At 45.4% G+C, this 12,866-nt stretch overlaps 1 protein-coding gene across 3 annotated transcripts in view; it reads right to left on the reverse strand.

Annotated features, from left to right (window-relative positions):
- Nucleotides 1-12,866, reverse strand: part of LOC140427017 (protein Jade-1-like) — a 268,434-nt gene that overhangs the window by 244,006 nt on the left and 11,562 nt on the right. For all 3 annotated transcript variants that reach the window (XM_072512418.1, XM_072512419.1, XM_072512417.1), the window contains exons 3-4: nt 4,907-4,987; nt 3,362-3,447 (exon numbers count right to left, since the gene is read on the reverse strand). In XM_072512418.1, coding sequence (XP_072368519.1) covers nt 3,362-3,447; nt 4,907-4,973 — 153 coding nt within the window. In that variant the 5' untranslated portion in view covers nt 4,974-4,987. The remainder of the gene's footprint in view (nt 1-3,361; nt 3,448-4,906; nt 4,988-12,866) is intronic.

A 12,866-nucleotide genomic window follows, 5' to 3' on the forward strand; every position in this document is an offset into this window, starting at 1 on the left:
GGGGGGGAGGAGGGGGTGGCTCCGATGGATTTGGGGGACACCTACTGTAAATATTTACCCCTCTTGTCCCACCGCGAGGTCCACCGCATCAAGGCCACGCTGGAAAATACTTGTACCAATCCGTGCCTGCATGAATCCCAGAAAATCATGGAGGCATGAAGAATCCAGTGTTCAGCCCATTAATAGGATGCAAATGAGTACAATTGACCTATTTGCATCCTCCCGCTTGCGCAGGGGGTGAACCTCAATGCCGCCACCAGCGGGAGACAGGAGCATCGGGAACTCTGCTACCAGCGACGGGGAATCCAGCCCGTAATCTTTTGAAAACTAGAAGAGTACACAAATTGGATCACTGCTTTGTTTCTCACTGTATTTTGAGAAAGCTAATAATATTTCATCTTACACCATGATTGTCAATAAACAGATTTAATAACTGTTGTACTGATCATGATTTATTTGCATTGTTCAGCTCTATTTTTCACAAATTTTATCTCTTCCATAGTCCCAGCAGTCAGGTCAATTTGATCCAAAATATTTTCATTATTTTGCAAATTATCTCTCAAGACCCAGTGATAAAGCAACAACGCACTTTTCTCTGGGGTTTTGAGAATCTTGTTCTATGTGACGGGGGAATTAGTGATCAAGCTAATCACTGTTTATGTGACAGACAGCAAATAGAGGCACATGGACGAGTTAACAGACAAACTGCATCAAGGGGATTACCACAGAGATCACATTTTACTGGACAGACATTCTCCCCGTTGAGGAAATCCATCAGTGCCGGAATAGGTACATCTATTATAAAAATCTGCGTACCAATGACAAGTTGTACTAATGGCACCTAGTGGTAGTTAACAGATACTGTAACCACTTCTTAGTTGTCTGAGAAGACCTCTGCCACTAGGCAAAATAAATTATCCAAACATCTTTTACTCTTCCATGTGCTGGCTTCTTTAAATAAAGAATGAATTTAGTAAATCAGCAGGCAATCTTCCCTCAGTAAGAAGCAAGACAGGAAATGCTGGATCATTGCACTAGAAAAGTGGCAATTAAAGGGATGGCTGTCATGGAAGGGGGAATGTAAACAGAGAATCCGAAGATGATCACCTAAATAAATGGATGAACGATAGGAAAACAGGGAACTACATTGAACTGAAGGGGCAATTAATCACAAAGCACTAGGTCACTGAGAGCACAAGAATCAGAAGCACCAAGTGGAGAAGACACAGGATTAAATCAAAGAAAGAAATTGCATGACAATGCTCACCTTAATTATGAAAATTATTATACCGCTGATGGAAATCATTAACAAACATCAGCAGTCAAAAACAATGCTCAAATCTCTCATCTATTTTGCTCATGGCAACATACGTTTCCAATACAGGCTGCTTGTGGGGTCTTTCCAATTAAAAAGAGTAAGGCAAGATAATAAAATAAATCCCATCCTGAACAGGACCAGGATGGCTGGGCAACATGTGCAGCCTCTTGTCCTCATCACATTATATGCCTAAGATTAGATTTGCAGTCTCTAAATCCTCCTCACACAGCAATTTGATTGGAATACTTGAAGGTGGTAAGTATGATCAGAACGACTTAAGGAATTGCACTACTGCACTACAGGTGGCATCCTGTTACTCTGTACTGCCATCTGTGAAACCATCACATGGAGAACAAAAAGAAAACTCACGAGTTTCACCTAGTATTGTTATGTGCCTTTTTAACAAACTGAATGGCAGCAAAGACAGCTTATGACATAATTATTTCCCTTCGCATTCATGTGGACAAGTCGTTATGAATCTCATGAATCATATGGTAGAGGCTCCACTGTATACACAAACAGGAGCAGCAGAATTTTTACATTCATTTTTCCAAAGACTACGGCTGGGATTCTCCGACCCGGCGCCGGGTCGGAGAATCCCCGGGGCAGACGTTTTTCGGGCGCCGGCGGGATGGCCGCCACGCTGGTCGGGGGCCAGTGACAGCGCCCCCTCCCCGGCGATTCTCCAAGCCCCGATGGGCCGATGAGTTTGGCCGAGTACCGCCGGCATGGATTACTCACCTCCCACATGGCGGGACCTGGCAGGAGAGTGTGCGGGGGCCGTCCTGAAAGGGGGGGGTGGGGGGATCCGACCCCAAGGGTAGGGTGGGTCTGCCACGGTGGCCTGGCCCACGATCGGGGCCTACCGATCGGCCGGCGGGCTGGTTCCGTGGGGGCCTACTTTACTCCACGCCGGGCCCTGTAGGGCACCGCCTTATTGCCCAGGGGCTGGCGCGGTGAAGGGAACACCTGCGCATGCGCGGGAATACGCCGGCCGTTCCGCGCATGCGCGGAAATATACGCCGGCCGTTCCGCCAGACCGTTGCCCGCCGGCTGGAGCAGCGGGGACTACTCCGGCGGCGACCTAGCCCCCTAGAAAGGTGAGAATTCCTCACTTTCAGGGGCCGTTGACGCCGGAGCCGTTGCCGCCAGTGTTGCAGCCGGCGTGGGGACATTTTTAGAGTATCCCGCCCTACATTTTTTAATAAAAAAACGCATTGGTATCAGTTTTATAGAAAAATATTGGCAATTATTGGTCGATATCAACAATGCTGGTCTTTTATCTTAAGAGAGATGCTCTGACTGGGTGTCATCGTAGCACTTCCTGTGCTGCACAGAAAGTTGCATAGTAGCATATCGTGCAAAGTAAACCACGCCCTTTACCCAAAATGTCCAAATAAGTCAACACTATCTAAAGCCCATTAGAGACAAGGGTGGGGAAATTGGTATTCGGTGATTGCGCAAATGTTGCCTGGCACCATGGCAAATGTCCTTTTCCATTTAGGCTACCAGGTAAAATGGGTACCACCGAAGACCAATCTTACCCCCAAGGCCTTGAAACTAGGAGCCCATTCGGACTCTCATGTTCAACTCTAAGGAGTCAGTATTAAATTCAATTAGTTTACATGGAGCAAACAGTAGTATGAAAATGATGTTCCCAATATTTATTATATGTGCTAGTGGCATCTAATCACAGAACATCAATACTGTAGAAATTTATTTTTAATCCACTGCTTGCTGTTCAATTTGGATCATTTCTGAAGCATACATATTGAACAGAAATATGCACTGATATCAATTGGCAAGAATGACTGAAAATCTGTTTATTCAATCATTGAACCTACCAAATAATCTGCACTGGGTCAGAAATGTATCGTAAAATCAAACCAAGCAGCCCCTTTGGCTGAAGTTTAGTTCCCTCTAATTCACATAAGAAGTAGTGCTGCTGATAAACAAGTCTATGCCTGACCATTATGTTGAAGTGAATATGTGAAAAAATGATACGATGTATTGACGAGAGAATTGTAAAATGAACTAACACACCTCAGAAGGTTTCTTCTCATCCTGTCTTGTCCAGGGGTGCTTTGTATTTGTGGTCTTAGAACTTTGACACCATAATGTTATGTGACCTTGGAAAAAGAGGTCAAAAAAGGTTTTAGACTCTGTTGATGACAATGAAAGAGAATTGTGCATACTAACCTGACACCATTGGATTAGTAAAATAAAGCAATCTAATGAAAACCAACTGATCCAGAAGGTGCAGTAAATCTATAGTAACAGCCAACGCTCAAATAAAAACAAACAGGAGAGTCACTGGAGTCAATTTAGAGGTCATTTGCCACAATTAATGATGGTACAGAAGTGGATGAAAGTAACGGGAACACTTGATTCTGTTCTTTTTTATAGTTCCACTCTCATTTCCTGGCCAATAGGATGGGTGGATGAATTGTTCCCAGGCCTCTTCCAACATTGCTCCACAGTTTACAAGCAGGAGCAATCATTTGTCATTCTTCTCCAGGAGGAAAACCCCGGGTCTCAGACAGATACCTCTGTCCAACGTTATACAAAAGGTCAGAAACTCATTGTCCTAGAACTACAAGGTGAAGCAGTATCATCATTCAGTAGCGTAGAAGACTGGAATGCCATTAATTTTGAACCGTCTTCAACCTGTAATTGAAGGCACTTAAGTTATCATTTTTTGTTTTGGTGTTAAATTCTTGTGGCTTGGATTTTAAATGTGACGAGCAGATGCTGTGGGAAGCTGTGGAAGCGGACATATCTTCCACTCCCACGCAGTCCTGTTGTACAGCGGTGACTCAATATCCGCTCAGATGTTAATCACCTTGAGGTGAGACTTCGGCCTCCACCTGGGGAAGAAGTCCTGCTTCCACCAGGGCCAGGCAGCAGGCCCTAAGAGAAGGGTAACAGGGCCAATATAAGCCTCCGATCAACACAGGGGACTCCCCCCCCTTTACCATCCGAAGCCATTGCAGTATTACCTGCCGACATTCTGACTCGTTGCTGGCCTCATCCTGCCTCCCTAGAAATAGTGGCAGTGGCGGGGAGGCCCTTAAATGGCCAACTAACTGGCACAAGAACAGAGGGCCACCTGATGCCTTCCCCATTGCTTGCAGAATTATGACAGGATGGGTGGGTAGATGCCAGGGAAGACACCTTTTTGGCCTCCTCACCTGTAAACACACCCACAGGGGAGCATAAAATTCTGCATTAGGCGATAATAACATTAGTTTATTTTATGCCAGGATATACAGTGTTAATTATTAGATGCGGCTCATGATTGAATCCAAATCCTTATTTAGCGCAGAGCACAATGAAATTTTCATTTTAGCTACATTAGTGCATGGGTATTTAAACTCAATCATCCTCACTGATTCACCAATTGTTATCAATTTTTGACAGATCTTAAAGGTGTACATTTGCAAGCTTCCACATCCATTTGTCACAGTCCAGCTAGATGAGAGCAAGGATTTAAAAATATTTTTGGACTGCCAACACTTAGAAACACTTTATGACCATTCATTCTGTTTCCTAAAAAGACATTTCAAGTCCATTGATTGAGTTTCTTACTGTCAGTGGTGTCCGAGTCCTCACTGCTGGTGGAGAACTTCCTCCGCTTCATTATTTCATTATCCATCTGAAGATCTGGATCTGCAATAATTACAAACAATCCCCATCAATTTTTAAAAAAAATTTTTTAAAGAGATAGTTTATTGGAGGTATATCAAATAAGTACAAAGACAAGAATAATCAAAGAGCCATAACAAACTGTAACGTAGTAACATATAACACTATATTAATACAAGATGGTAAACCTGCTATATATACACAAACACTACACCCCCTCCCTGCATTTTTTTTTAAAACCAAAATATCCCTCAACCTGCCCCTTTCCCCCAAACAATGAAAATAACTAGTATATACCTCAACCACCCCCCTCTGACATTTTAGTACTTCTTGAAGAAGTCGATGAACGCTTCCACCTCACAGAGAACCGCTCATCCATCCCTTTAACAGCAAACTTAATTTTTTCCAAGTAGAGGAAAAGTCCAACACTTGGCGATTCCGAGGCCCACCAATTCAGCAGGATCCTCCTCCGGGCTATTGTCGGCAATTTCGGTAGAAGTCAATTTATACTCCATGTGGAGCCTCTGTCGCTCCTTAAGTAGCGCCTCTTCAGGAAAATCCGAGTATTTATGATCAACCTCCAAAATGGCTTCCAAAAGCCTAGACTGTTCTGCTTGCTGCACCCTCGATCTGTGCGCACGGAACGAGATGAGCTCTCCCCTAATCACAGCTTTCAGTGTCTCCCATATCATACTGGCAGAAACCTCGCCCGTGTTGTTCTGGTCCATGTAATTACGAATAGCCCCCTCACAAACCCCTTTGTCTGAAAGAAGACCAAATCCAATCCCCACCAGGGCCTTTGTGGGGCCGCCCTCTCTGCCCGTAGATCCACCCAGTGCAGTGCATGATCAGACACCACAATCGTCGAGTATTCCGCCCCAGCCACTCATGTCATTAATGTCTTGTCCATAACACATACGTATATCTGGGAATAACCCTTATAGACATGAGAAAAGGAGAACTCCCTTGACCTGGATCTCGCAAAGCGCCACAGATCTATGCCTCCCTTCCCCCCATAAGCTGCATAAATCCCGACAGCTCCCTGGCCATCACCGACATTCTCCTGGGTCTAGAGCAAGGATGGTCTAACTCCGTGTTTAGCTCTGTGTTAAAGTCTCCGCCAAGAATCAATCTGTGAGTATCCAAATCTAGGATCAACGCCAAAATCCGCCTCATGAAATCTCCATCATCTGTTTGGGGTGTAGATGTTGCCCAGCACAACCGGAGGACCCTCCAACCCCCCACTCACCACCCGGAGCTATCACGATCTTTGCGACTATGAAAGCCACCTTCCTGCTGATCAACACAGCCATCCTTCTCGTCTTCATGTCAATTCCCGAATGGAAGACCTGACCCACCCAGCTAGCCCTTCCTTAGTCTCGTCTGATCCGCCACCTTCAAGTGAGTTTCCTGTAGAAATATTAAGTCCGCCTTTAAGTTCTTGAAATGTGTGAATATGTGTGACCTCTTAAAAGGTTCATTTAGTCCCCAGATGTTCGAGGTCACCACTGAGTAAGGGCGCATGCACCCCACCTCTCTACCCCACCTTAAATTAGCCATATTTCTGTCTAAGGCAATGGTCCATGGTTGTCATTCCCATGAAGCGTCCGTAAGGTGTTTACCACCATAGACTCTGATACCACTTCGCCCGAACGCACTCTCAACGTCAGCCGTCTCACGCCCTCCATCCCATCCCTAATCAAACAAAGATAACTAAAACTCTACCCCCCTCTCTCCATCTCCATATCGCCCCCCACATCTTTTCATTTTACTACCATTCCCGCCAGCATGGCGTCCCCACACAAGGACTACGCCTTCCCTGGTCGCACCTCAACACCCGCACCCAACACATCATAAACTCTGTCCCGCCCCCTACACCTCTACCAAAACCCAGAACAAATAATCCCAACATAGGCAGAAAAAAACATGGAGAATAATAGAGAAAGGGAAAAAGAGGAACACAAATAAACAACCCACCAAACTATAAATAACACGATTCAAACCCAGTCCAACATATTTACAAACTCCCGATTCCCTAGTCACGCAGAAACATGCTCGCTTCTTCTGGAGTGTCCAAATAATGCTGATTCCAGAACGTGACATACAGACGAGGCGGATAAAGTACCCCGAATTTCACGCCTTCCTTATGTAGGATTGCCTTGACCCTATTGAATCCGGCCCGACACTTAGCCAGCTCTGTGCCCTACTCTGGATAGACTTGGATCACGCTCCCCTCCCATGTACTCTTCATCTGTCGAGCTCATTTCAGCCCTTGGCTGTGTGTCTGTCTTTGGCTTCCTTCTCAGCGGTCCATGTGCTCCATCGACCTGAAGGGGACGATCAACGGCTCTCTTCCCCCGTAAATTTCTCCACCATCCAACATCTGTGCAGTGTAGTCCGTGGCCTGCAAACCCTCGATCCCCTCCGGCAGCCCCACTTTGCAACAGTTTTGGCGTCGCTCGCGGTTTTCAAGCTCGTCCACCTTGTCACACGACTTCTTATGGCTGTCGGCCACAAGGCAAGTTCCGCTTCTAACAAGGCCAGTCGGTCCTCGTGGTCAGCCACGGGCCCCTTCATTTTCTGCAGTGACGCACCCTGGCCTTCACGTTTCCGTTCCATTCTTTCCACAGCCGCCCGAATCGGGTCTGTGACTCTGGCCAGGTCTTTCGAGGTTTCCTGCTGCTGATTTTTAAATTGAAGCGTTAGGAAGTCCATCAGTTGATTGGTTGACCATTTCACCAGAAGTGTCGACTCCGAGCCCGCCGCCATCACATCTTCTACCGCACTCTCCAAGGCCTCGCAGTCCACATGCAGCAGTTTTTTGCCCCTGCTAATCTTGGGAGGGCGAGTGCCGGACATAACTAAAATCAGAGCTGCTCTTGTCTTTTGAAGATTGTAAAGCAATCCAACTGCATTCGGCCGTCCAATTAGGATTACCAGGTCGAAATATACTTCCCCGTGCTGGAGCTACCAAGTTTGTGAGCGTCTACAACAAGGTCATACCGAAAGTCAATCTCCATCAATTTCAACATCTGCACAATGTTACCAGAATAATAGTTTTAGGTTAAAATTAGAAGAACAGCTTCTCCCGCATTTAACATAATGAAACCTCACAAGGTGCTTCATGGGAACATTATACAACTAATTGTAACATTGAACTACACAAGGAGCTATGAGGTCAAGTGACCAATAGCCTGGTCAAAGAGGAAGGTTTGTAAGGAGTGTCTTAAAGGAGGAAAACAAGGCAGAAAGGTAGAGAAGTGGAGAAAGGGAATTCTAGAGCTTAGATCTAAGACATGGCCACCAATAATGGAGTGATTAAAATCAGGGATGTTTAAGAGATCAGAATCAGATAAAAACTAATATCACAAAAGAGTTGTGAGGTTAAGAGTGTGGAATTTTCAAAGGGTAGGCTTACAGACCACGATGGTACTAACTCCAGAACGTTAGTGGAAAGGTGTTTACTCTACAGTCTGTTAGGATAGACTCCCTATGTGCCCACGAAATGGCTGATGATGTCATCAGTATGTCACGTAATTGGACTCTTGACGTGACCTTGTTGCAACTAAGAACAAACATGGATACAGAAAATTTTCTCCCGCTTTACACGAGAGGTTCCTGCAATGAAACGCTGTATAATGTTATCAAAATTTAAAATTTGAACAATTAATAAACAATAAGACTTTACGGGGGAATTGATTGGTGTGTGGTTGTCAGTGAACCTCAGGCATCTGCAATTTCATGTTGACTGGAACATCTGGTGTTTTAGGTTTAGTTTGACGTTGTGTCAACTGTAATCAATGCAGTGTTCGGAGGGTGACTCGTTGAAGTGTCCTCAACTGGGGTACTGAGTTTCACAGCTGATTCTGGTATTGCCAGGTTCTCAGGAATGTTTAGGTCTTCACTTGGCACAGTTTGTTGCAGACTGTCTCTGGCAAACTAGCTCTAGTTGCCAAAAGTTGATCAACGTGTCTTTCCACACAAGTTTGAATGGTGTAGGAGACCGGCCTGTCTGTGCTAAGACAATGGCAGGTATCCACTTCTCACTAGTGATATAGTTCCTTTCCAATAGTTCCTGACCCTTCTGAAAAACATGGTGTTTAGCCCAGTTCTCACGTCGCAAAACCTGACTTTGCAGTTTCCTCTCAACAATTTATCTTGTCTTAGGCAGCTTCAGCAAATCAAACGCTGTGCGTAGCTGATGTTTTACAATGAGTAATCATAATGTGGAGATGCCAGCGCTGGACTGGGGTGGGCACAGTAGGAAGTCTCAACATTTTGTCGTCCCAACTTTCCGGAGTACAATAAGGGGGGGGGGAATCTTTTTTCTTTACAAGAGAAAAGACAGTTTGTAAACCCTTTCCTGATCTATCTCCCCACACATTTCTGATAGAATTCTTGTAAATCTGTGCACCCTCTCCAGTGCCTCTATGCACTTTTATAATAGAGACCAGAACTCTTAAGTGTGGTGGCAGATTTAGCATCATTTCCCGAGTTTTCAGTTCATATAGTCACTTGGTCTGAGTTAAGACACGGAGAGCTGAGTTTTGGATGGCCTCAAGTTAACGGAGGGTAGAATATGGGAAACCAGTTAGGAATGTGTTGTCATTGTCAAATCTAGAGGTATCAAAGGCATGGCTGAGGATTTCAAACAGCAGATGAGGTGAGGTGGGGGTGAAGTTGGGCAATGCCATGCAAGTGGAAATAGGTGGTCTTAGTGATAGTGTGAATATGTGGTGAGAACGTAATCTCAAAGTTTAAGTATGACACCAAGATTGCAAACAGATTTTTTTAAAATATAAATTTAAAGTACCCAATTATTTTTTTTTCCAATTAAGGGGCAATTTAGCGTAGCCAATCCACCTAAACGGCACATCTTTGGGTTGCGGGGGTGGAACCCACGCAAACTTGGGGAGAATGTGCAAACTCCGCACAGACAGTGACCCAAGGGTGTGACTGAACCCGGGTCCTCAGCACCGTAAACAGCAGTGCTAATCACTGCGCCACTACACCGCCCGATTGCAAACAGATTTAATCTCAGACTGTTACCAGGAAGAGGGATGGAGTTAGGAGTTAGGCAATGGAGTGTGAAGTAGGGAACCCAAAACAACGGGGTCTGTCTTCCCAGTACAGAAGACATGTTCAAGGATGTAAAACCCCCATGAAAACAGGATTCATAACTACAACTGAGTTTACAGTCAGTGGGAATGTGCATTCTGGAGATTTACAACAACAACCTTTACTTACATAGCACCTTTAAGAAAAATAAACATCCCATGGTCCCCTACAGAATTCTAATCTGACAAAAAGTCAAAGGTATTAAGGGGGATAACCAAACATTGGTCAAAGCATGGGTTTTAAAGAAGGAGGTGGATAGGGTTTCGGGATAGGAGTGTGGGGATCTCGTTGGCTGAAAACATGGCCACCATGATGGAGGGGAGGGAGAACGGGTGCACAAAAGGAGATGGTCACAGAAATGGGAGGGTTTTAGAAGGTCAGAGGAGGATAAAGAGATAAGGAGGGAGGAAGATCATCAAGGGATGGAAGTATAGAAGTTAGTGGAGAAGGAGGTCATTCGGCCCATCGAGTCTGCACCGGCTCTTGGAAAGAGCACCCTACCCAAGCCCACACCTCCACCCTATCCCCATAACCCCACAAACCCAGTAACCCCACCAAACACTAAGGGCAATTTTGAACACCAAGGGCAATTTAGCATGGCCAATCACCTAACCTGCACATCTTTGGACTGTGGGAGGAAACCGGAGCACCCGGAGGAAACCCACGCACACACGGGGAGAACGTGCAGACTCCGCACAGACAGTGACCCAAGCCGGGAATCGAACCTGGGACCCTGGAGCTGTGAAGCAATTGTGCTAACCACTATGCTACCGTGCTGCCCCATAAAGTATGAATATGAGAATCTTAAACTGAGACATTGGGGAGACATCAGGTCAGCAAGGACATGGGCGATGGGGCAGCAGACTTGGTGCAGAATAGGTTATAAGCAGCAGACCTTTGGATGGGCAGAAGCTTACTGAGAATGACAGGTCAACCAGGAGAGAAATTGAATACTTGAGTCTGAAGGAGATAAAAAAAAAAGAGGGTTTTAGCAGCAGCTGGCAGACAGGGGTTGAGCCAGGCAATGTCATGGAGCTGAAATCGCCCGTCCTTGTGATGTAAAGGATATGGGGTTGGAACTTCAGATTGGGTCGGAATAGAGCACTGCGGATGAGAACAGTCTGGTTCAATCTGAGATCACAGCCATGGATAGGATGGAATCAGAAGCGCAGAGGGTGTGCTGGGTTCCAAAGACAATGGCATCAGTCTTTCCAATGCATAGAAGAAATAAGACATGTATGATGGGAGACTACAGATCGCAAGCTACATACCATCTTTCAGGACTTGAAAGCCGGAAAGCAAATTTTTCATGAGAGCTATTACGGGGCCAGCTGTTTTGCTGATTAGTGGAAAATCATATCCAGGGGTTAGTCCAATGGTGACACCTTTGTAAGGCCACCACTTCTGAGGGCAAAAGCATATTCCAGTTTTCTGGCATATTCCTTCAAAGTATCATGCAAGTGGGAAAGTAGCATTTAGGAGGCTGGACCAGGCTGCCCAGGTGGATGTTCAAGAAAAACAGCATGCAACTGGTCCTTCCCAGGACCGAACAGGCAATGAAAAAGAGGACCATCTCAGTGCCGTGAATCTTTGTACCTCCTCGGTAACCAAGCCCATTGCATGATCTAGCGACAGCAATCTGTTTTTATACAGTGCCTTTAATGTAATAAAATGTCCCAAGGCTTTTCACGGGGGCCATGCAGAGTGAACAAGGAGTATAATGGTTATTAGTCACTCTAGAATTGGCTACGATAAAAGAGAAGGTTCATTTCTGTCATGCATTCATAGAGGAGTCATCATACAAGAGTGAAGGCACTCATCTTGCGCTCACGTTACTCATGGAGTTTGCAAATACCTGCAAACTTCCATAGGGGTGGAGATCGGAGATGTCATGAGGTTCCAGGTCATTAATTGCATTGAAGGAATTGTAATTTCTCTGCCATGGAGTCCTCCGAGTGAGGGTCTTTCTGAGGAGCCATTTCAGACTCCACTGCCTTCAAAGCAGCTATTGTTACCTTCCCAGAAATGTCAAAGATAAATTTGGGTGGCAGGGCACATCTGGCAATAGCTATGCAAGATACTTGTTTTGCATCATATTGATGAGCTCCTCCTAATCCATCAAGGCAACAGAAAATCCTCTTTCAGGCCCCAATGGACCTGCAAGGTCAGGAAGTGGCAGAGATCAGAGATGAACTGATAACTCTGATAGAGGAATGTGCTTTCTTATAGCATTCCTCAGCTTCTGTTCTTGCCACCTGCAGTTGGGCCATTGTCCAACGTATCATGCGTTACACTTTGCCACCTACAAGCCATCCAACCAAATGACAATTATCCGTGAAGAGGATAGGGAGACCAGAATTCCTAAGGACGAAGGCTACCTAGCAACAACTAGTCACAATTGATTTGGACAATGGTACATTCCTTTCCATTGATAAGCTTGAAGGGGGAGGGGTGAGAAACGCAGCACCATGTTAGAACTGGAATGTCTTCTCACATTGCTACCTTGCTGGCATGCCAAACTGGACGAATTCTCCACCTCTCCTAAAACCATATGTGCCACCTACCCGACAAATGAAAATCCAAATGGCGACCCAAGCAATGTTACATATATCTCCTGTTACTGCTCAGAACAAAACAATGCCCAAACATTATGCACTGGTAACTTTCCTAGACAGTGAAAGATATCCAAGCAAATGATTGTGTTTGCAGGCTTTCCTGCAGATGTTGGCACTGCTTCCCTGCAGCATTTTCAGTGAAGTACATTCTCACACCAAGCTTCCAACTA

This window comes from Scyliorhinus torazame, chromosome 7 (assembly GCF_047496885.1).
Source record: "Scyliorhinus torazame isolate Kashiwa2021f chromosome 7, sScyTor2.1, whole genome shotgun sequence".
NCBI lineage: Eukaryota > Metazoa > Chordata > Chondrichthyes > Carcharhiniformes > Scyliorhinidae > Scyliorhinus > Scyliorhinus torazame.